The 24,787-nt window shown below is 32.9% G+C and overlaps 1 protein-coding gene across 1 annotated transcript; it reads left to right on the plus strand.

Moving 5' to 3' along the window:
* Positions 1-14,360: 14,360 nt before the first annotated feature.
* Positions 14,361-17,351, plus strand: LOC110910200 (bidirectional sugar transporter SWEET9). Its single transcript, XM_022154901.2, has 6 exons — positions 14,361-14,406; positions 14,539-14,575; positions 15,140-15,353; positions 15,522-15,686; positions 15,779-15,898; positions 16,873-17,351. The coding sequence occupies exons 1-6, from the start codon at positions 14,361-14,363 to the stop codon at positions 17,206-17,208; spliced, it is 918 nt and encodes a 305-aa protein (XP_022010593.1). The 3' UTR covers positions 17,209-17,351.
* The last annotated feature ends 7,436 nt before the right edge of the window (positions 17,352-24,787 follow it).

Here is a 24,787-nt window from a genome sequence, read left to right on the forward strand (position 1 = left end):
ATTCACATATGTGTAACCAAACATCACAATGGAATGGAATGATCTATTTCATTCCATTGTCCATTCCATTACCTCGTCCATTTCATTCCCTCATCCATTCCATTACCCCATACCAAACAGACCCAGTCCTGGGTTTGATTCTCATAGGGAAGATATCCCATATTTATTGGGTTTCCCTCTGAATTAGGGTATAAGCATTATTGCCTAGTGGGATGGATATGATCGGGTGGTTCCGCTGACGGCACGATGATACTCTAATGGTATGTCAGTGATCCAAATTTGCTATTAAAAAATAACTTAACTAGTTTTTATTATAAATTTGTGATTATTATAACTTTTTACATGGAACCATTCGTTATTAGTGATAACTAGATTTACTGGTGTCGCGCGTTACGGCGAAATGGAGCAGATGATAATGTAAAATAAACGTTATTTGAAAATGAAGCATGTTGTTTAGAAAACCAAACCGTCAGACTCGGTTTAATTTATCATCATATCGTTTTACGAAACCAAATAAATACTCTATTTTGAATAAAATTTTATTTTTAACAAAACTTATACCGGAATGCAGAGAAAAAAATTGAACGCAACTACGTACTTAAATTTTTAGAAAAAAAAAACTAACAAACATATATAGAAATTTCAAATTAATTGATAAAGGAAATTTAATTTAGAAAAAGAAAAATAAATAATAAAAGAAATATGATTTTAAGAAAGTAAAATAAAAATAAAAATATGTTAATATTTAAAGGCAGATATAATAATAAACTATTGTAATATTAAATAATAAAATATTAAAATCAATATATTATTATAATATAAAAATGAATGATAAAAGAAATATGGTTTTAAGAAAGTAAAATAAAAATGTATTGAAACTTAAAAATAAATACAAAAATTTATTAAAATATTAAATACTAAAAAGCTAAATATTATTATAAAAATAAAATCACTATTCATAGTATTTAGAAAAAAAATTAACGAAAATAAGTTATTAAAGAAATATCAAATTAATTGATAAAAGAATATGATTTAAAAAATAATAATAAAATGGAGTTAATAAAAATAAATGATAAATGAAAAAGAGTAAATGGTTTTACAAAATAAAACAAAAAAATATTAAAACTTAATAAATATAATTATAAATTGTTATAATATTAAATAATAAAATATGTAAAAGCTATATATTATTATAAATATAAAGCTACTATACATGATCCTAAAGTTCATTTGAGAAGAAAACTAAACTAAGAAGAAAAAGAACAAAGGGCACAAATATTTAAAACATTAAGTAGTTTTTCTCTCAACTCATTTATTATTATTTTTTACTAATTAATTAGTCATAAACAGTATCATCCTCCACACTTAAATTTTTGCTTACACAAATCAAAATTTATCCTACACGTTTTGAAATTTATCCTACACATATTGAAATTTATCTTATACAGCTCGTATTTCATCCTACATACCTCGTAATTTATGCTACACTTTAAATTATATATTTTTTCTTTTTTTGAAAAATATGTTTTTTTAAAAGAATTTACAAATTTAATGTAATTAGCTATTAAAATGGAAGACTACCAATTAATGATTCATTTAAGTTTACCAATATAACCTTACACTAATATTAAATACAAAAATCAAATGAAGTAAAATGAAGAATTTTTATTGGTTGAAATTTCTTCTTTTTTATTCTTACAAAAAATTTCTTCTCATTTGAACTCTCCACCGTTAACTAATATAATATATATATATATATATATATATATATATATTATGGAAGGTTCTGAGAAAATTTTTTACTTTATTTAATATTTGCATTTAATTTTAATATAAGGGTATATTGGTAAACTTACATAAATCATTAATTTTTATTCTTCCTCTTTAATAACTAACTAAATTAAATTTGTAACTCATTTTCAAAATATAAACTTTTTCCAAATTAAAAAAACCAATTTAATTTAGTTTTTATATGGCATCATTTGTTATTAGTTTTTATTCTTTCACTTGTTCCGTATAATACACCAGTAAATAAATTTACAATTAAAATACCCTTTAGTGATTATTAAATAAATTTACAATTAGAATACCCTTTAGTGATTTTTATTACTTTTTACATGGCACCATTCGTTATTAGTTTTTATTCTTTTACTTATTCCGTGTAACACGGGTAAATGTATTTACAATTAAAATACCCTTTAGTATGTTCCATGTAAATTAAGCTTACAAGATATACTATTTAATTAAAATTTACTTCCTGTGTATATATATATTTTTGGTAAGTACTTAGGTTAAATGTATCATGTAAAAAGGGATTAATAAAATTACAACCTTTTAAGGTCTCCTAATAAAACTAAAAAAACGATGGTTAGAATTAATTTAGCAAGACCTTCCCTGAATTGGCCTGAGTTTTTTCCTTATAAGTTACTTGTAAATTGCATTTGTAGGTATTATATATTTTTTTGCATAATCTATTTATAGTTCATGCATCACATGTATCCTATAATGTGCGATCACATGTCATGTTTCGATATACACTCTTTTTAGTTAAATTTAGGTTATATTCTTCTAGGTTAATTTAGGTTTATAACGAAAAAATGATATCGTGTTAATTGATGAAACAACATACGTTTACAAGATGTGCAAATTTAAATGTTTTCAAGTGTATTTTGATGTATACTTCAAATTTTGTGTCATGTGAGATGATGATATCAATCATGGTCATGTATACATAAACCGGGCATTTGTCACTTTGTATTCTACATTTGAAGGTAAACAAAATAAACATTGTTAGGCTACAATATATGTTTTGGTTATTTGGTACATGTAATTTGAAAAACGTTTCAACAAAAGTTATATACTGTGTGATTTAGTTGGTTCACACCCAAAATATGCAATGTTTTATTTGATATTTTTTGTAAGAGATTATATGCCAATCTATACTATATTACTAGAGAGGTGTCTCCAGTCTCACGCTATGCGGTGGGACACAAACACAACTAATCACATAATATGTTAATTTTCTTTTGAATAAAAAGATTATGTGCCAATCTATAGTATATTACTAGAGAGGTGCATGCGGTCTCACGCGATGCGGTGGGACACAAACACAATTAATCACGTAACATGTTAATTTTCTTTTGAATAAAAAATAGCAATACCATAATAAAATTAAAAAGAATAAATGCTCGTTTTTATGATGTAATTATCTTTAAAAATATTAACGTATGAAAATATATGGGCATTTAAAAATTGAGGGAAGAAAATGGTTTAAAAGTCAACAATACGTTTTAGAGTTATAATTACTTAACTCTTAAAATTATGTTAAACTAGTGAATTACCACCTGTGCTCCGCAGAGGGTTCAAAACATAGATAACCAATAAGAAACCACAAACATAATGATAAAAAAAAACCATGCCACGGTTGTATATTCGAAAATCACGAAAAAGTTACGTCGTTGGACATTGTATACGAAACCAAGTTATTTGAACAAAATTTACACCAAAACAAATATAAAGATAAACACGACGGCCATGCATTATAGTAAATCGGTTTAAATGTAGATAAAAACACAAGTCGCATTGGTGTATTAAGAAATGAGCGTTGAGCGGTTAAAAACGAACGGTTTAAAAAAAAAATATAAACAACCAGCCATTTTGAAAACAACGTTAAGAAAAATCACAACAAAAAATACGTCACAATGGTGTATTTACAGATGAGCACCAAGAGGTTTAATAACCGAATGCTTTATTAAAACAATTAAAACAACTGGTCAGTTTAGAAACAACATTACAAAAATTCTCATCGAAATTTAGATAAAAATAACTCGTGTGGAGCGTTGATATAAAAATAAAACCCATAAAAATCATGAAACAAGAAATTCGTTAAAAACTCATATGATAACTTTATTAAAGTTCAGGGGTTGTAATTTGAATAGGTTAAATCAAAAGGATGATGAAAAAAAAAGTGTGAGCATTAATAAAGTTTTTATTAAACTCATAAGCATTGGTAAAGTTTTTATCAACTATGGTAAACTTGTATGTCATTTTACAAAGTTTCTATTAAGTTGGATGGTATAAGTAAGGGTAAATTACTTTTTGAGTCTCTGTGTTTTACGGGTTTTAATCACTTGAGTCCAAAAGCAAAAAAGTTTAACGACCCGAGTCCCTATAAGCATTTTCTTTAACCATTTGAGTCCAAATTCTAACCCCATCAATCAAGTCTTTTAATTATTGGGGTAATTTGGTCATTTACACATAAAGTACAAGTCTTGTATGCACATAAGTACAAGTCTTTCTCTCCCTCTCTAAACACCACCACACAACCATCATCCCCACCAGTGCCCCACAATCATCCCCACCACTACCACCACCATCGCACCTCCAAACACCTTCAAACAATTAATTAGTGTCAATAATCACAAACAAGTCCCAAAACAGATCTATCAACAACCAATGCTCATATTAATTAAAAATTGAACACCTAGAAACCAACAGAACAATTTAAACACAGAATTGACTTAGGGAACATCGTCAGATTGCAGTCAACAAGTGTTACAGAATAAAAGAGCATAAATTTGATCTGATTATCGATTAAATTGGCCAGAGTCATGACGAGTCTGGGCTTCAAAATTGGAATGACCGCTTCACGCTCCAATCGAAAGATCTAAGATTTTGCCCGCTGCCACCGCACCAGAGTTTGTAAACAGAGATGATCAACCACCTTCAGATAAAAAGACGAGAGGGAAGATCAAGCATACCCGTGATATCTCGGAGTTCAGTTTCTCCTCTCTCTCTATCCCTCTCTAACTGGTCCCTCTCTCTAACTTGCTTGTCGCTGTGCGTCGCCACCAAATGGTGGTGACCGGCTGTTTACTTGAAGGGAAAGGAGGACTGTGAGGATTTAGAGAGAGAGACAAAGAGTGTGCTGGAGGTTTGCGGTTGAGGTGGTGGTTGGAAACGGAGGTGGTTGTGGCTGTGGTGGTGACGGTGGTGGCAGGGCCGGTCCTAGAATTTTGGAAGCCCAAAGCGAATTAAAAATTTGAGGCCCTTTTCAATTTTTCTAGACTCATAATTTCGGTTTGTATCTGACATGAAATATATCAAGAAGAAACTTATAAAACACTTAATTATTATATAAACTAGATGATTTCCCTAATCAAATAATGTTGGTATCTAATACATAAATCAAATTAAGTTGGTTAAAAGAGTTTAACCTAACAAATAATAATTTACATTATGTGTGAGAGGAATTAAAACATGCTACTTATTTTAAGTATACTATTGTTATTAGTTAGAAAATGATTTTTTGAATAAAATTTTACATGGACGTATCATGTTAAAAATTGTGTGGACAACATATTTTAATGAGAGGTGATTAAAAAAGATGCATTTATAACCCTTTATTAAAAGAGTGAGTGAGATGATTGATAATTTTGAAAATGGCTAGCTGGTGAGATACGAACCCAGGCCTCTACAAAAACCAAACCTTGTTCTTACCACTAGACTACAATTGTATTAGTGTTAACAAATATAACCGTAAATATAATATTCTTTTTTTTAAATACAATTTTTTTTTTAATTTTGGAGGCCCTGTTTTTTCAGAGGCCCTAAGCCGTCGCCTAGCTCAATTACACTAACGGGTCGGCCCTGGGTGGTGGTGACAGTGGTGGTGTTAATGGTGGTCTAGAGAGAGAAAGAAAGAGACGAGAGAGATGAAGATGAGAATAGAGAAAGAAGATAGGAGGATAAGACAAAGAGAGAATTTTTTTTTAGAGTAAATTACTTTTTGAGTCTCTGTGTTTTAGTGGTTTTAACCGCTTGAGTCTAAAATCAAAAAGTTTAACGCCCTGAGTCCTTAACCATTTATTTTATAACGTTTTGAGTCCAATTTTGTTCATTTTTTAACGATTTGAGTCCAAAAAATTGGACTCAAAAGGTTAAAATTTGGACTCATAAGGACTCAAATGGTTAGAGAAAATGCTTATAGGGACTCAGGTCGTTAAACTTATTGCTTTTGGACTCAACTAGTTAGAACCACTAAAACACAGGGACTCAAAAAGTAATTTACCTTTTTTTATTTTATAATTATAAGGGTATTTTGGTCATTTAACAATATTTAACCAAAAAGTTCTAACAGTGTTAGAAATTTGAACTCAAATGGTTAAAGAAAATGCTTATAGGGACTTAGGTCGTTAAACTTTTTGCTTTTGGATTCAAGTAGTTAAAACCCATAAAACAGAGGGACTCAAAAAGTAATTTACCCTATAAGTAATAATAGAGTTAATTACTGTTTTCGTCCCTGTGGTTTGTCAAAAATCACTATTTCAGTCCATTAGTTTAAAAATTGTGATTTCAGTCCCTGTGGTTTCACTTTCGTAACCATTTCAGTCTCTGTGGTTTCACTTTCGTAACTATTTCAATCCATTTATTCTGTTAGTACGAGGACTGAAATGGTTACGAGGTGGACTGAAATGGTTACGAAAGTGAAACCACAGGGACTGAAATCGCAATTTTTAAAATAATGGACTGAAATAGTGAATTTTGACAAACCATAGGGACGAAAACAGTAATTAACTCGTAATAATATTGAAAATTGAAGGGGTGACATACAAAAAGACAACAAAAAGTACAAAACAAAAAGGGAAGAAAAAGACACTATTAAATTTTTGTCCTCTAGTATTAGATAATACATATAGCGGAGACAAGAAATAATTTATATAATTTTAGTAGCTTCTTAAATTACAATTTTTAAAACATATGATACAATTCTCAATTTTTAAACTTTTTTATACGTTAAAAGTTTTAAAAATATTGCACCATATAAACGAACATTTTTATTCCCTTTACTTAGAGTATAAGATTGTTATATTTTTATTAAATTAAAAGAAAATTAGCATGTTACGTGATTATTAATGTCTGTATTCCCCGTCGCATTGCGTGGACATTTTTCTAATGTGTGTATATATGAATTTACTCATTCTTTAAATCATCATAAATAATAAATTACAATATATGTACACATATACGCTAGGTTAGAAACACGTATATTACACATGTTGAATAAAGAAAGTCTTAAATAGTAAGTTTGAAGATTTATTAATTATAAAACGATATTTTAAAATAATATATATTTTTTTTTTCGTATGACATGGTCAGTTACTTATTTATTAGGTATTCAGATTTTATGTATATGTTGTATTTCTTAAATTGATATATGATATTTGATTTTTTTCCTAATGACAATATATTATAACATATATAATTTAGTATGAATTTTATTTAACCCTATACTTTATAAGTTTATTCAACTATTATTATATTTAAGTTCGAGTTTTTTTTACGAGGGGTTTTAATCATTTAGACTTAGTTATTATTTATTTCAATAACGGTTTACGTTTCGGTCAAATTTTTCCGAGTTACCACGTTGCAAACCGTGTATGTGGTTTAACGTTTTTACATATATTTTTTACGGTTTAACAGCCTCGTCACAAGGTGCGGGTCCTAAGTCGGCTTAGTTATCTTTTTTCTATTTTTTAAGTTTCTGTCTAATTTTTGCAAGTTAACAAATTGCAACGCGCATACTGATTCGATATTTTTACATATACTTTTTATTTGGTTTAAGAGTCTCACATTGGGTCTTAAATACTAGTATAAGTTAAATCATAAAAAGTCTTCTGTGCAAAACAATTTCCAAATTTAGATTTATTTAAATATGAGATAATTATACCGAGATCAACCAACTATTTAAAATTTTGATTAAACTAATAAGAATACTTTATAGGTGAAGTTGAATAGTTGGGTAGATTTATGTTATCCCTTTTAAACATTTATAGCATAAAGAAGATTATACACGGATTTTTTTTTAATGAGTGGTGACGAAAGTAGCACTTGGAAGTTAGTAGAAGAAAAGCCCAAAATTAGCAAGACGAACCCTATTGTTGGCGTTGAGTGGATGTGGGTACAATCCATTCAAGCGATACATACAACGTTAGGGGATACGGTGTGGGCGGCAAAGTGGTTCGACAAAAGGAGTTTGTCGTTCGGGAACACCACCGCCAATCATCTTTACCGCGCGGTGAAGATTATCATTCGGCGTTTAGTTACCGATCGACAAAGGTCAAATTTTGACCGTTGGGAGCATGTGCAACAGCTATATAGCCGTTCAAAATAAAAAATATATATATTTTCTTTTTAAAATTAAACTATAAATACCTAACATAAATCATACCCAAATACTTTAAAATTTATACCCCAATCAAACTAAAAAATATCAAACATTTACCAATCATTACAAAACAAAATGGCGGATGTACTCCTGTTATGGTTCTCACCCGATAGTAGCGACGATTCATCCGATAGTAGCATTCCCTTTTTCAAAATCTCATTGAAGACGCCGAACTTCAAGACACGGGCACATCTAACGGAATGAGATACATTGCACGTCAACGAGAGGTGGGGCATGAGACACTCATGGCGGATTATTTTGACGAAGAGCCGAAATACAACGGCGATATTAAGTAAGTATTAAATATACTAGTTTACAAAAAATAATAAAAAAAGTTTACCAATTCAGCAAGTGTATAACCATTATCAACACTTTTCAGCATAGTTTAAACACTTTTCACTGAATGACGTGACACACTCTCATTGGTTGATTTTTAAGTTTACCACTCTCAAGTGATTAACCACTCCTTATACCCTTAGTTTGAGCGTTTGCTGATTTATCGGTTTGGGTTTCGACTTCTCGTGTTCCATAATCCTTAGTTTTGATAAATTTTTCAGTCATCAAAATCTGAACCGAACTGAATTCAAAATTTTCAAAATCCATCCGAACTAAATTTGAATTCATTTTAGCTTTAGTAGTATAAAGAAAAAACCAAAATTTAACATGATATGAGTTCATCGGTTCAGGTTTAAGGTTCTTGGTTCGTTTCCGTTTTGTAATGGTGTCACTGTTAGTGTGTGACCATAGCTCACTACATATAATATTGGTTTCCTTGATTTAATCGAATTGACTTTCTTAAAGACGAATAACTAATTCAGTTATGTTGAATATTAAATAAGCAATACAATTGCTTGGTTTTAAACAATTTTGATTGGGTTTGGTTTTTGATTTATCATCGAATATTGTACGCCCCTACGTGTGATATCATCAATTGCCGAATAAACATGATTTACTTGATCCTTGAATCTATCTAATCGGGCCACGATTTCTTTCTCTAGTAATGTATAGCTTACGACTAATTTGCATGCATAGAAGTTTAGGTGGTTTGAACATAAAAGCGATGAGCGTCGTTAAGTTGCTGCATATTTACGTATTGAGAACAAATTTCTTAAAAATAGCAAACATGACACATTTTTCTATTCTCGTATACACATTGACTTGTGCAATAAACACAAATATAGCCATCCTTACCCTTTATTAGGGTATAAATCATTTTGTTATAAAATTTAACATTTAATTTATAATATTACATGTCAATTTTATATTTTAAACTATAGAAGTGTCTAACTAGTCTCTAATAAACATGGAGGTGATTATTTTTTTACACGTTAAAATTCCATTCGATTATTTCGGTCGATATATAAATGTGTGTACGTAAAAGAAAATTAAAAATGTCAGAAGGCTTAGTTTATAAAAGAGTAATGAATAAAAAAAAATACAAAACTAAGAGGCTAGCAAATTATACATATATGCATTTTTCATTTATGAGTTTATAAAAAAAGTAATGAATAAAAAATACAAAACTAAGAGGCTAGCAAATTATACATATACCGATATACGCATTTTTCATTTCCTTATGAATACTGCCATCCATGCAACTTTTATTATTATTTAATTATTATACTTACTTTTATACATACTCTTTTTTTCTCGTTTATAACTTTTTAGGTAGCGTTTGGTATGCAGAAATGAGAGGTAGAATGGAATGGACTATTGTGAGGGAATGAAGAAAAGAGTGTTTGGTTGGTCGATGGAATGGAATCGTCCATTCCAAAATGCATTTCATTCCTTTAAAATCATTCCATTCGTCCCCCTGTTTTTTTCCATTCCCTCTTCACCCTTCATTAACAACACCACAACCCACAACCGTTACCACCACACACACCACCACCACCACCGTCATCCACCGCCGTCACCTACCTCTGCCGCCACCCGCCACCGTCGTTGCCACCACCTACCGCCGCCACCTACCTCCGTCCTCGCCACTGTCGTCGCCGCCACCCACCGTCGCCACCGCCACCTCCGATCATCGCCACCACCATTGCCACTACCACCTCCGATCACCGCCGCCACCGCTATCAACCGCCACCACCGCCGACGACCGTCGCCGCTGCTACCACCTTTGACCACTCCTGCCACCACCATCGCCACCGCCGCCACCTACCTCCACCGCCATCCATCACCACCACTGTTGTCACCATCCGCTGTCGTCTCCACCACCACCACTAACCACTGTCGCCGCTACAACTGACACCTAGCACCACGCCCCATCATCGCTCATCACTGACCACTGACATCTGATTTTGTTCCTTCATATTTTTTCGCATACCAAACAACAAAAGTATTTGTTCATTCCATTACCTCATCCATTCCACTTCACCGTTCATTCCATTACTCCATACCAAACAGATCCTTGGATTTGACAATGCCACGTAGACAACTTTGATTTTTATATTTTTATTATTTAATTATTATAATATTTTATTATTATAATTACTTTTAAGCATATTTTGTTTTTTTGGTTAAAACTTTTTAAATATGATGTTTTAAAAAATTCCGAGTATTCTGTTGCAACGTGCTTATTTTTATTTACATCTAAATATAAATTTTACTCAAAATCGAGTTGTAAATAATAATCTACAAGTAATGAAAGTAAAAACGTACACATCTTTAAAGTTGTCTCGTTGTTTAGTTTCTTTATAAGGTGAGATATTTACTATTTTTGTTCTTTTTTATAAAGTGAGTCATTTACATGGCGATATCCTCCTAGGCATATCTCTTTTGGTTGCTATACCAAATACCGGTATTGCAACGAACCTATACCGACTGATAGCCCGTTGCAAAGTGCGAGAAATCCCACTAGTTATATATACACACGCAACAAAAAACAACTTATAAACAATTGCTACTCACATATTGTGTGAATTTATATATAGGTTTGATTGTGTAAACTTAATACAGAGCTATATTTATTTGTTTTCTCTCGAAATTAGGTATAGTTGAATTTTTTTGTTGATGCAAATGCGGTGGCAGGTCAAGCAATGGCAACTTCAGGATTGGCAATTCCAGGATTGGGTTATCAAACATAGTGACAACCATATGAACAATCATCCTTTGGAGGGTCAAAGTGACCCTAAATTCAACTACAAAACAATGTTTAAAATCTGTACTATACACAGAAGTTCATTACACACAGGTTCACTACATGTTTTATTTCGGGCTTGTGTATTGTTCATTTCAGATTCGTTAGAATCAGTAGCATCACACAAGTTCATTAGAATTCGTAGTATGACACAGGTTCGTTACAAGTTCATTACATGTTATGTTTAAGATTAAAGCAATAATTCCAAAAACAAGGCATCATACCAGCAATACACAAACGGAATATCAAAACAATAATTCCCATACAAGCAATGTAACACAATGTTTACAATCAGTGTTTACCGGTTCATTACATGTTCGAAATAGTGTTTACAATGTTTAATCGAAAACAGGGTATCATTCATACCTAATTCCCAACCCTGTTTTTGTTGGAAGTTTTGGGTGTATGTGAATGAAAGTCTCAAAATGGTAAAACACCTTGTCCCACATTGGTGTGGGAACAAACGGGAATGGTTGTTTATAAGGTAAAACATTTACCAAACAATTGTAGCTTTGTGACATGTTTTACCACAAGTCCTACCCGCGCGCAGGGGGGTGCAAAAATTGAGTTTCGGAACTGGAATTTGGTTGAACTCGTGCGTGCCCGCACGTCCTGCGGACACAAATGCAGCTCCGAAAACCCGGGCCTGCGTGAGGCAGTTTTGCACTCGAGACTCATAATTGTTGACTTTTTTTAATGAGTTTTAAAACTGAAATGATTATTGAATCAGTTTTTAAACTGATGTACTAATGACCATTATTTGGTTTTAATTCACTGCAATAATTGTCAGAATTCGGTTATGGTTATGTGACTATAAAACCAGATCAAGCTAATCAGTTTAGACACACCAACTGCATCTCATTCTCTCTCAGTCCCTGCAACATCTCTCCTGTTTCATTTCAGGCAAGTGTTCAAGTCCAGCATTGCGCTGTTGCTGCTTCGAAACGGCGTACCCTGGGAACAGACCGCGAATCTATTTAAGGGAATTGTGTCAAACACAAGCCCGATTCACTGTTATTGTCTCTTTTTCTTTATTTGTTTCTGCTTCAGATACTTTTTGTGTTCAGATTACTAACAGTTTTTAAATCGAACACAGTTCCTACCAAATAGCCACATGAACAGTAAACCTTATTGTTTATAATCGAAAACAATAAATCTTGTTAGTCAATCAAAAAGAACGATTAACCCATAATTAAACCCCTAAACAGTTATAAGCCATGTTTAATCGATGTTTATATAAGTAAACTGTTAAACTTATAAATGTATACCTCGAACCGAACGTAGTATGGTCAGGAACATGGTCCTAATAGGCATTGCAGGTTGTTCGAATGATGGATTTGGATGTTGATCGCCGGAATTGCAACGAGGATCCCCAGAATTTTGGAGTCGGAGTTGAGATTGTTTTGTGTGAAAGCGAGGGTGTAATGGTGAATCTGGTTTGATATACTATGGCCCGAAAAAAGACATGGCTAAGTAATAAAATAGGAAATTACAATAATAACCCTCACTATTCTGTTGAGCCTTAGTTTTGTAGTGTTGATTTTAACGACGTTAGGATCCAGGGTCCAACGTTGAACAAATTGGCCACACGTGGGGTGTAAAGTAGCAAAAATTTGAAAATGAGGGGTAAAAGTGTCAGCGGCCCTAAACCTCACGGTGTAAAACTGCAGTTTACTCTTTTTCTTATGCCTGTAATGATTATCCGCTAACAACCTCAAGAGAAAGTTTTGTACTCACATGTTTTCTGTAGAGAACTGACTCAACATTCTATTTCATACATATCGCCTGAACAAAACATAAAACGTTTTCTTGAATGGCTTCGATAGGAATGCAATACACATCACCTGAACAAAACATAAAACGTTTCTTGAATGGCTTTGATAGGAATGCAGTGATTCGAAGCATGATTTCAATAAAATAATTAATAATTACCAAAACAAACTTATCGTGTTAAATTGATATGTCTTGTGATAACCCTTACATCTTTTTTTAACGGCTAATTTCTTTTAATCCCTATCTTCTGTGTGACTATAACCCAAGACCCTGCCCCCCTCCCCTCTCTTCCCAACCCAAATGTTTAAAAGATTTGTTTTGCCAATAGACCACAACCGCATTGATTATAACCCTTACATCTATCTTTAGATTACCCCCTCTCTTCCCAACCCAAATGTTTAAAAGATTTGTTTTACCAATAGACCACAACCCCGTTGATTATTATAACCCTTACATCTAACTTTAGATTGCTTTGCCTCTAGGATCTATTTATTATTATTATACTATTAAAGTTATTACAAAGACATGAGAAAAAAAAACTCTAATACAACACATTATTATGATGCATGCTATTTTCATAAGGAGGGTTATCACTAAGTGTTTGATCTATTTTTTTAACAGCAGTGTTTAATCCAATTGATGATATTTAACATAACCCATATGCTTAATATTTTTAACAATAAATATGTAATCTTTTAATTTTTAATTACCTTATAGAAAAGCCCAATATTTATCTTTTATTTTATGATAGCTTTTTTATAATTAACCAATAGCTAGCTATAAATACCTTTATATTAAATAAATATATGATGTCAAATATTGTATTAATCCTTTATTGAACCACATCTCAAGTAAAATTTTGTATTTATACTACGACATACTAATATAATATTTTAAGAATATCTACAATTATATCAAAATAAAGTAATCATTATAAATACACAAATAATCCTCAAAAAAGTTACAATTATTCCATTTATTTAAATCATATAAGCTTTACAATTAAATCACAAGTAATGTGATACTCAATATACTAATAAATTAATTCAAAAAATAAATATTATGAGCAAAACAATACACATGTGAAAGCAAGCCAAGTTCCATTTTCTTGTCTTTTGAAATACCTATAAATATGTTGGTTTAGTTAACTTCTTCTTCCATAAGCTCCTTTCATCCAAGCTTGATACATATTCATCAAGCTACATCATCCCAACAACAATGGCTTCCCTTACTGATCATCTCCCTGCAATGTTTGGCATTCTTGGTATATATCTTCATCTTCTTCATCATTTCTTCTTGTTAATTTCCTGCAAAAAAAAAAAAAAAAAAAAAAAATTAATAGCTTCATGAGTCATTTTATTTAATGGCCTTTTTGTGTTTCCTTTTGTTTTAACAGGAAACATCATCTCATTCGGCGTGTTCTTGGCGCCGCTGTAAGATCTTCTCCTCTCACTTTTTTATTACTAGAAAAATTAACTTGAGCACCACCCTACACTTATTTACTTCTCTCATGTTAGCCGATGGTAGCGCTTAATGGTGGCGAACATCATTTAATTTATATAATTGTGTATATTTATTCAAAAGATTACGTCGGTGATCCCTTGATGATCAGATAGACAGATCGATTAAAAAAAAGAAAAGAAAAATTCTTTGACACCACCAGTGGCAAAGCTTGAAAATTTCCACCGGGGGTCCGGAAGTCACTGGACCTAAAAGTATATACCTAATTTTTTTTTTAATAAAACTGCGGGTCGAAAACGTATATACCTAAAAAAATTCTATACGAATTGTACATACATAACACTACTGAGCGAAGGGTCCCCCCCCCCCCCCTCATAGCTTAGCCCCTTGACGCCGCGTGAGTGAGTGTTGTATGCCACATAATATATGTTGCAGTTGTAAATATAAGATTCCATATAAGATTTTTGCCACTTTCTACATGATCTACTAAACATATTCTTGTAACCCAATAACATATTCTTTTTCTTTATTTTCAGGCCAACTTTCTACAGGATCTACCTAAAGAAATCAACCCAAGGATTCCAATCTATACCATACTCGGTTGCATTATTCAGCTGCATGTTGCTGTTGTATTATGGTTGTATCAAGGCCGAAAATGGCACGATGATCATCACCATAAACTCCGTTGGATGTATCATTGAAACAGCATACCTCGTGTTTTTTCTCATCTACGCCACTAGAGAATCATTCGTATGTGTTACTTATTTATATATATATTTCTAACTTGTAGCAGCCCAACTTGTTGCTCGTCTACCTGCCATTAGTCTGTAACCGTCTCTGTTTTAAATGTTTATATGTCGTTAATACTTGTATAACGAGTTAAACTAATTTTATTGATTCTGATTTATTTATCTGTAGATATCAACAACGAAGACGCTAGTGATGTTTAACACAATATCCTTCGGGTTGATTGTTTCTACAACACTTTTGGTGACCAATGACGCGTCTAAACGGGTTGAAATTGTTGGTTGGATTTGTGCCATCTTTTCGGTTTGTGTCTTTGCAGCTCCTCTTAGCATTATGGTAAAATTTTATTTAACTTCATTCATCATATCAGTTGTCATTAAATAAGTTACCGAAATTTTATAATCTTTTTCGCGTATGATTTATCACAGAGGTTGGTTATACGAACCAAGAGCGTCGAGTACATGCCTTTCTCGTTGTCAGTCTTCCTTACGCTTTGCGCAATTGTCTGGTTTATCTATGGTCTATTGATCAAAGATTATTACGTAGCCGTAAGTTTTTGTTATGCATATTTTACAATGTTTTCATAACCGGATCGGATATTGAACCGTACCCATACAAGTGGGACGGACCGCTTTCCAAATATACTAAAAATTTCAAAAGGTCGGAATAAACATAATATTAGTAAAATGAATAGTTGCAAGGAGAAAACATTTGTTTTTTGAAAATCTAGATCACCAACTACCGGTCCAGTTCGCCAGTTCAATTGTCCGGTCTGTAACCGACCGGTTCAAATAAAGTCGGTTCAAAATTACCCAATTGGACCGTCACCCCCAGTCTGAGAGGGCAATCTAGTCCGGTTATGAGTACAATAATATTTTATAGAGTAAATTACGATTTTATCCTCTGTGGTTACATCACTTTTACCCTTCTAGCCCAAACAAAGAATTTTTTAACATCTGAGTTCTTAACGTCTTTTTTTCCAACCTTTTTGGCCCCTAATGTCTTTTTTTTCTAACCCTTTTGGCCTCTAACATTTAATGGATGTGGTTGGTGTTAGGGGCCAAAAGAGTTAGAAAAAAACGTTGGGAGCTCAGATGTTAAAAAAAATTGGGCTAAAAGGGTAAAAGTGATATAACCACATGGGCCAAAATCATAATTTACTCTATTTTATATTTTCAATAGAGAAAATTACGATTTTGGCCCCTGTGGTTATATCACTTTTACTCTTTTAACCCAAAAAGAATTTTTTAACATCTGAGTCCCCAACGTCTTTTTTTCTAACCTTTTTGGCCCCGAACGTCTTTTTTTCTAACCCTTTCGGCCTCTAAATTTAATGGATGGGGTTAGTGTTAGGGACCAAAAGAGTTAGGAAAATAGACGTTGGGGGCTCAGGTGTTAAAAAAATCTTTTTGGGCTAAAAGGGTAAAAGTGAGATAACCACAGGGACCAAAATCGTAACTTACTCTATTTTATATTTTCAATACTTTAAAAAATATAATTTTAATAAAAATGTTTTGTGTAGACACCAAATGTGTTAGGGTTCTTGTTTGGAGTAGCACAGATGATCTTGTACATGATGTATAAACCCAAGAAAGTGGTTCAACCAAAACCAGTGCCACTGCAAATAGTGGTGGATTTGGGGGCAATATTGGAAAGGCCGGAGACGTACTCGGTGGGGCCAGGGGTAGGACAAAAACCTAGAGACAAAGATGAGGTGGAGATAAGGGTAGAAGTGGAAATGCATGAGAAGCCAGGGGATGAAGATGATGGTGGTGAGGAGATAAAAGAGTGCATGGGTAAAGTTTGTGTGGATTTAGGTGGTGAAATGACGATTGTGCCCTCTATTCCTGTTGCCTGAAGCGTTATGGAGATGTTGGAGTAAGGATGGAGGAAGAAGGTTTCATGTGTCCCGGGTGGGTCGGGTTGACCCGGAAACATGATGAAAGTTGAATGGATGTTGAAGTGTTTGTGTGGATGTTTTTTTATTTTGCTATTAATAAAGATGGGATTGTGTTTTGGTTAATAAGATTGTTGGTGTTTTCCTTTTGTTTTTTTTTTATATTTTTTACTATGCATATATATATATATATATATATATATATATATATATATATATATATATATATTTTGTGTGTGTTTGGTAGAAAATTAAAAAAAAATGCAAATGTGTTTAGAAAATTATTTTAAAAAATACATTAAAAACAAGCCTCAAATAGACATGTCATTTGTGACTCGTATAATCATAATTTATTATTGAGTAAATTACGTTTTTAGCCACTGTAGTTATATTACTTTTATTATATTAGTCCATAAGAATTTTTAACATATCTGCCATCATGGTCTCTATAACTAACCATTTTAGCCCCTAAGTCTAGAGATCATGGAGGCCAAAATGGTTAGTTATAGAGATCATATGGGCTAAAATGGTTAGACTTAGGGGCCAAAATTGTTAGTTATAGAGACCATGTGGGTAGATATGTTAAAAATTCTTATTTTGAGCTAATATAATAAAAGTGATATAACCACAGGGGCCAAAAACATAATTTACTCTTTATTTTGGACTAATAAAGCAAAAGATGTGTTGAGTTTGTTTTCATTGAATGTTTTGACATCTATTATATGTTAAGGTTTTCACATGAAGGAATATTTTTCCCGACATAAATGTATATAAGCGCATGATCCAGAAATGTTTCTCATCGAGTTTCTTTTGGTAGATTTTCACTAATTCTCATTATTTTTTTTAAATCACATAAAATTTCCACTATTTTTTCATTTTTTTTTCCAAACCGATGGGGTTTGCAGGAACCCTCAAAACACCCCTGAATCCGCCACTGTATAAGCGTGATTATTTACTTTATATAGAGTGAAAACTTTAATCATATTAGTTGAAGTTATTAGTTACAACTTGCACTTATAAAAATGAATTTGATATTACAAACAAAATATTGAAAATTAAATGAAGACAAAGATATTTATTACCTATAAATTTTTACATATGGATATTTAAGTACTTCACATATACCTTTAGATATTTTAAAGATATCATGTATACCCAAGCTAAGTTAAAAAAGAATATCATATATAGCTTTAGTATATTTCCCCAATATCAAAGAGGCTAAATTTTCTTTTCTTTTATGTATGTGTTAACTGGTAACTTGTAGACTGTCATATAACTTCAATAATTACATATAGAAAAATTGTCCCTAAAGTTCATATATTGTCACACTTTTTATCCTTTTAACTAACTGTTGTAACTTTTATGTTAGTTTTTTTTTTGAAAATGACTATATTGTCCCTACAACTAAAGACTAATTGTTTATTTTTTACAATTCTTTTCTTTTCTATTTTTCTGTAATCTTTTCTTTCTCGATTGTTCTCTTTTCTTTCTTTTACCCTTTTCATTTCTTAATACTTTTGTTTTATAAAATTATTGAGTTCTATATATATATATATATATATATATATATATATAGAGTAAGGTTAACATACAAAAAGCCTTATCATACATCACGTAGGAGACAATGGTAACTGATGCGTGTGTAGTGTGTATATAATTTAGATATATAATTAAACCCTTTTTACACCTTTAGCCAAGTTTTAAATTTATAAAACACGATATTCACTAACACTAAACACACATATGGGCAAGTGCACCCATCGTGGACGTAGTATAGTGTTGGTAAGATACCGAGGTCGTCCAAGGACACAAGAGCTTTTAATACCGGTTTATCCTCAACGTCTAATCAATTCAAAAAGTGAGAAAAAAATGTTTTTAAACTAAGAAAATAAAATCTAACTAAATGCTGAAAAATAAAATAAAAACAGATAGACAAGATGAATCACTTGGATCCGACTCGTGTACTAGTATAACCTTTGATTATTTTCGCACTTTTGCACTTGTTTAAGAGATTATCTTAGTTATTGTAGTAGGCCCCTCTTTTGAAGGCGACGTTACCCTCAACCCAGTAGTTTGAGTCAGCAAGGATACAATCCTAAAGGGTCGGATTATTGGAAGATAATGAATTAAGTTATTAATGCAAATTATGGTAGGCCCCGCTTTTGGCGGTGACGTTACCCTCGACTAAGTAGTCTGAGTCAGCAGGGATACAGTCCTAAATAGCCGAGTTATAGTATTAATAGTAGTTAACTTATGAGGGGGTCAAAAAGTTTGGATCCCCGCCATCCAATACCTATGGGCATTGAAGGAGATCCTACTAAATTTGACCCAGGTCCCTTGCAGGACCTCTAAACGCTGAACAAGGGCAAGACCCTTACCAAACCGTTCCCTTAACCCCTGACCAGGTAGCCAACATACCTCCATATAGACCGTGGAGATATGAATGGTGAAAATCTTTTATTTTATATAGACAGTAAAATAATGCCAAGACATCACGGACAAACGATAAGGAAAGATCACCTTCAACATAAGCAACTAGTTATTAAAGTCATTAATACAAAACCAAATAAAAAGTGCAAAAGATTAAAAATAAAAAGTATTATACTACACACTTGTCTTCACCAAGTGATGTAAGAGACTTAGGCAAACATGGCCTTGATTGTCAAGAACTCTTACGATCAATCTTGGATCCCGAGACGACTCACACACAATCTACGATGGACAATGGATGATGGTGGTGGATGATGGTGTTATGGTGGTGGTGGGTGGTGGATGAGGTGTGAGAGAGGTGGTGTGCCAAGGGATGAGATGGAATGAAACCAAGCACCCCTATTTATAGGCTGAACAGAAGGCTGGGCACGGCTCCGTGTCCGCTGGACACGCCCCCGTGCCCGTCTGACAGTCTCTCTCCTCATTAATTGTAATTCGCAATTACAATTAATGCGCCTGCTGTACTTTCGCCACGCCCCCGTGCTCACTGGACACGGCCCCGTGGTGGGCAATGGAAGCTTCTACAAGTTTGTCTTTTATGCTGCTTCTTGGGCACGACCCCGTGCTGGCTGAGCACGGGGCGTGTTCAGGCTTCTGTTTTCTCTTCTTTGCTTTGGAGGATGCCGTTGAGGGTCCGGGCAGTCTTCTTTTATTCCTTTTCTTGTATTTATGCTAGAATTAGTTGTCTTTTTGCTTCTTTTGTGAATTTGAGCTCATTTCATCCTGAAAATACAAAAGGAAGACAAAAACACTCTTTTTCCAACATTAGTACTTAAAAAGGGTTAGTTTTATGCCTTAATTGATGTGATTTATATGTTGCATTTTAACACATCAGTAACCGTTGGATCAGGGGTATAATCACGCATGGGACCACATATTCACGCATGGGACCACATAATCACGCATGGAACTATAATCACGCGCGTTCTATGATAATAACGCACGTTATATTTTTTGTCATGTATGTTAATGTAGGTTAAGCCTTGAAGTACATTATACTTTCTCTTATATTTATATGTGAATTTAGAAAGGCTATGAATAGTAACTCAATTTTTTAAGCAATTGTTTTATTTTAATAATAAATTTTATTCATTTATTAATTTCTTTTTATATAATAACTTAAGTACGTTAAGTTTTATAAAAAAAAATCTAACTCCACAACTATGGATATTTTATTTATTTTGTAAAAATACAATTTCTTTATTATTTTATTTATTTTTCATTAGTTTGATCAAGTAATTTACTTTTTTCATTTATATATTAAAATGGACACATGTCATTTACGACTTACATGATCTATAACAGGTAATGATATCAACAAAAATAGTTGTATGATTAGCTGTAATATCGCATTTATATCGTTTATAAAGCAAAATGACATTTACGACTTACATGATCTGTAACATGTAATGATATCGGCATAAAATAGTTGTATGATTAGCTGTAATATCGCATTTATATCGTTATAGGCAACAAAAGCTTTAATGACATTATCTGGAAATGTTATTGTAATCGAGAGGCGTGAGCTGTAGTTTTAAGTTAAATTATGAATTGTAACTCAACTTAATATTTAAAACTATATGAAGCCGTATATATTCATTATTTAGAAAATTATTTTGACTTATGAGGATACTCAAGTACTCTTGCATTGATTGGATTTGTACTTGCGTGATCAATGGATGGACGAGGGAATTGCATGAATCACGAGAACGACCTTACCTAGAGTCCCCCCTGAGAATCTTGACTGGCACTAGGAACCAATTCGGAGAAAGAAGATGTCACACCCTGACTTTTGCGGAAGCGTGAGTTTATTTGGTGTGACTTCTTAATACCATAGCAATCAATCATAACAATGCTATATGATAAAACCAAAAGATTTACATTAATAAAGTTTAGAAAATACCACAATACCATTGTCTTGAAAACATTGACGCCAATTAGTTACAAACCATAACATGTTCAAATGAGTTCCTATGGACTCAACAAAAGACTTTAAATACTCCTGAGTTTAGAAACATGTATCCCGTCCAGGAATAGGATACATCTTTTAAACTCTACGACCACGAATAACATCCTTTATTTAACACGCAGCTTGTAGACACATACATACATACACCTGCCAGATCCATTGGTTCCCTGAAATACATGTAGTTTGAAAAATCAACAAAAGTTGAGCGAGTTCATGTGTAAGTGTGTCTGTATAAACCTTTGTAATGCGTCTGTATGTATGTATAAACCTTTGAAATGTGTCTGTATATATGTAAATCTTTGGTATGTAGCAATAAGGAAAAAAAAGAGATCACCAATGGTTTGCAAGGCCATTGATATGTGTGAAACGGTGCAGGAAGTACTCAAACCTAGCAAATTTGTTACCGGGCCTCCGGCTGTAAGACACAGTCACCTCTCTGGGCCTCCCCGGCCTCATGGGTGTGGGCTCGCTACACCCAAATAGATCTATCACTCATGTCCCTCAGTCCTACGACGAGGATTAATGGCCTTAAGTGTTGTGCCCACCTTTCACATGATCCAAGCGTCTAAACCCTCCTTAAGCTAACCATACCATTTATAAAAGCGTCTGTAAATTGTAACATGTATTTCACCCCCGAAGTACAAAACTGAAAAACAGTTAAAGAGAAAAGGGGGACATGAACTCACAGTATTGCGTCTTCGGTACTTGTCACCCAAATCTCTTCAGCATACACAACTCCCTACAATGTACTATGGTCTATTAGACGAACGAACCGTGCCTTGCCTTTGTATTTACGTTTTTGAGTTACGTTTCTGGTATTATTCCAAGTTATAATAATTATATTTAGCTTCGGAATAATTGTTTATACAATATTTCTGTATTAATACTTCTCAAGTATTTTAGCTTCGTGCTTCCTTTCCAAAGATGGGATGTCGGAAATATATTTTTAAGTCCTTATTAGAGAATATATATTTAACCACTTTTATGTATAAACCAACTTCCGATATTTTGTATTTTGTGATAGTATTATGACGAGTTTTATCTTTGAAAACGAAATCTTAAATATACTAGTAAACACTCGTCTCGAAAATATTTACTAACTGTTAGGATTTTCGGAAAATTTCGCCATAGTCTCCTTTGTAAATGGAGGTGTCCATGCTTAATAGCATATCATTTTCTTTTACATATATCCCGTAGATTGTTCTCACATAACCAACCCGACAATTAGACATGCGATATACTACTTATGTCATTTCAGCTTTATTAATCAGAACTGGACTATTTTCGAGCAATTTAATAAAATAGCTAACTCATTCCAAAAATTCCCAAATTTTTACAGGAGGTCATATACGGTCCATATTTTATTGTGTAAAAATATCGGGGTCCAGTTCATTACTAATATTTTATAGAAATTCATTTACCGGAATGCAATCAGATTTGTCACTTTCTGATTGCAGTCTACGGAATAATTCACTAAAAACTAATCGTAAGTCCGATCGACGAAATTCCAGTTGGAGGATCACCGTGACAACAGTGACCATCTACAGTAAAAATTCCATGAGCTGTTTCTACTTAGTTTTTAAGTTATGACTCCGAATACAACACACTTTTTCTGCAGTAAAAACACAGCTCAAGCTGCTGTCCAAAAACAGTCCTTTAAAAATAGTAAACGACTTCGAAAAATTACGATTCTAGTGCCATTTGATCGGCTGTTCAAAAATACATAATTAGGCTTCAGAAAATCAGTTTTTCAATTTAAAACGGTCCAGTTACAGCCTGTTGAAGTTGGCTGGAAATACCAATCAGCATGCTTTTTACAATGTAAAAGTTACTAAAAACGCATCACCAAGGGACCTAACCACGGTTTATCAATGATTTAATGATCAAACCTCATGCATGCTTTAACCAAACCTAATCCAACCCGATTTCAACTTCATACAAACTTTTTATGTAGGATTTTTATGTAAGGTTCCATGTTTATCTTTTTAGTGTTCTAGTTCTTGAGATTTAAACAAACAAACGTCATACTTCACATTTTAACTAAGAATAAGATGGAACAAGGTGTAGAGACTTACTACTATCACAAGGCTAGGGTAGAAATCTAGTGCCAAGATGGTGAGAAAGATATGGTGAAAAGACTAGAAACAAGCTCCTTTGAATTTCCTTCAAGTTGCAACCTCCATGGATTCTTTGAAGCTTGTATGGAACTTGTTAATGGAGAAGATGAAGATGTGAAAATGGTGGTGGTGGGTTCGGTTATGGGGGAGCCGAAATAGGGAGAGAGAGTGAGGTTGGAGTGTGGATTTTAAAGTGATGATGAGAATTTCTTGGAACCATGAGCCACCTTAATCCTAATGTCATAATTATCTAGATCTTTGGCCAACCAAAATTTAAGATAATAACAATAAAATCTAAACAAAATATTTAGTAATGATGGGGCCGAAATTTGGTAGGGGGGGTAATTTGTAAAATTTGATATTTAGTAAGTAAATAATTAGGAGATTAAGGGTATTTTCTAAAATAGTGGGTGTATGTCATGTTTCTATAGTGTGTGGGGATTCTTGTGACCATGATTATTTAGGAATAATAAAATAATGTTTCTGACAAAGTTTTGGTGTCCCGGGTAATGTCCGGTTGTTCGGTTACGTATCGTTCCGCTAAAGTGTTAAATTGTACCGCATAGTGTCTTTTGTGCATCTTTTTGTAACGAATTTAATTTCTAACACTTAGGAAAGCGTTCAGGACCATTTAGTCAATTCTCTGTATAATATGAGTGTGTTAAAAGCTGAATTGTTACTGAAATGCAGAATTCTGTACTTAAAATGGGTTTTAGGCACTTTTCGGCACTCAAACTATCACCTAGTGACACAGTGTTATGGTCCTCACTTCCCTACACTCTATACTGGTGTAGTACTTTGTCCCTGGCCTATACTGGCCTCAATATAGTGTATGTCTATGTGCTGGCATTGTCAGCACGTGTCTGAGTTATCCGCTCACGGTGCTAACTATGCTTTGTGCATCAGGTTTGTCACTAAGAGTCTGTATGAGATAAATGGAGCGACTGTATGTAAAGTGATGCAC

Source organism: Helianthus annuus, chromosome 15 (assembly GCF_002127325.2).
Source record: "Helianthus annuus cultivar XRQ/B chromosome 15, HanXRQr2.0-SUNRISE, whole genome shotgun sequence".
In the NCBI taxonomy this organism is placed as follows: domain Eukaryota; kingdom Viridiplantae; phylum Streptophyta; class Magnoliopsida; order Asterales; family Asteraceae; genus Helianthus; species Helianthus annuus.

Bases quoted from the DNA above. Each gene is read 5' to 3' on its own strand.
- LOC110910200 (XM_022154901.2), top strand. From the start codon at position 14,361: ATGGCTTCCCTTACTGATCATCTCCCTGCAATGTTTGGCATTCTTG. The intron at 14,576-15,139 runs GTAAGATCTTCT...CTTTATTTTCAG, and splicing joins GGCGTGTTCTTGGCGCCGCT to GCCAACTTTCTACAGGATCT. The intron at 15,354-15,521 runs GTATGTGTTACT...ATTTATCTGTAG, and splicing joins ACGCCACTAGAGAATCATTC to ATATCAACAACGAAGACGCT.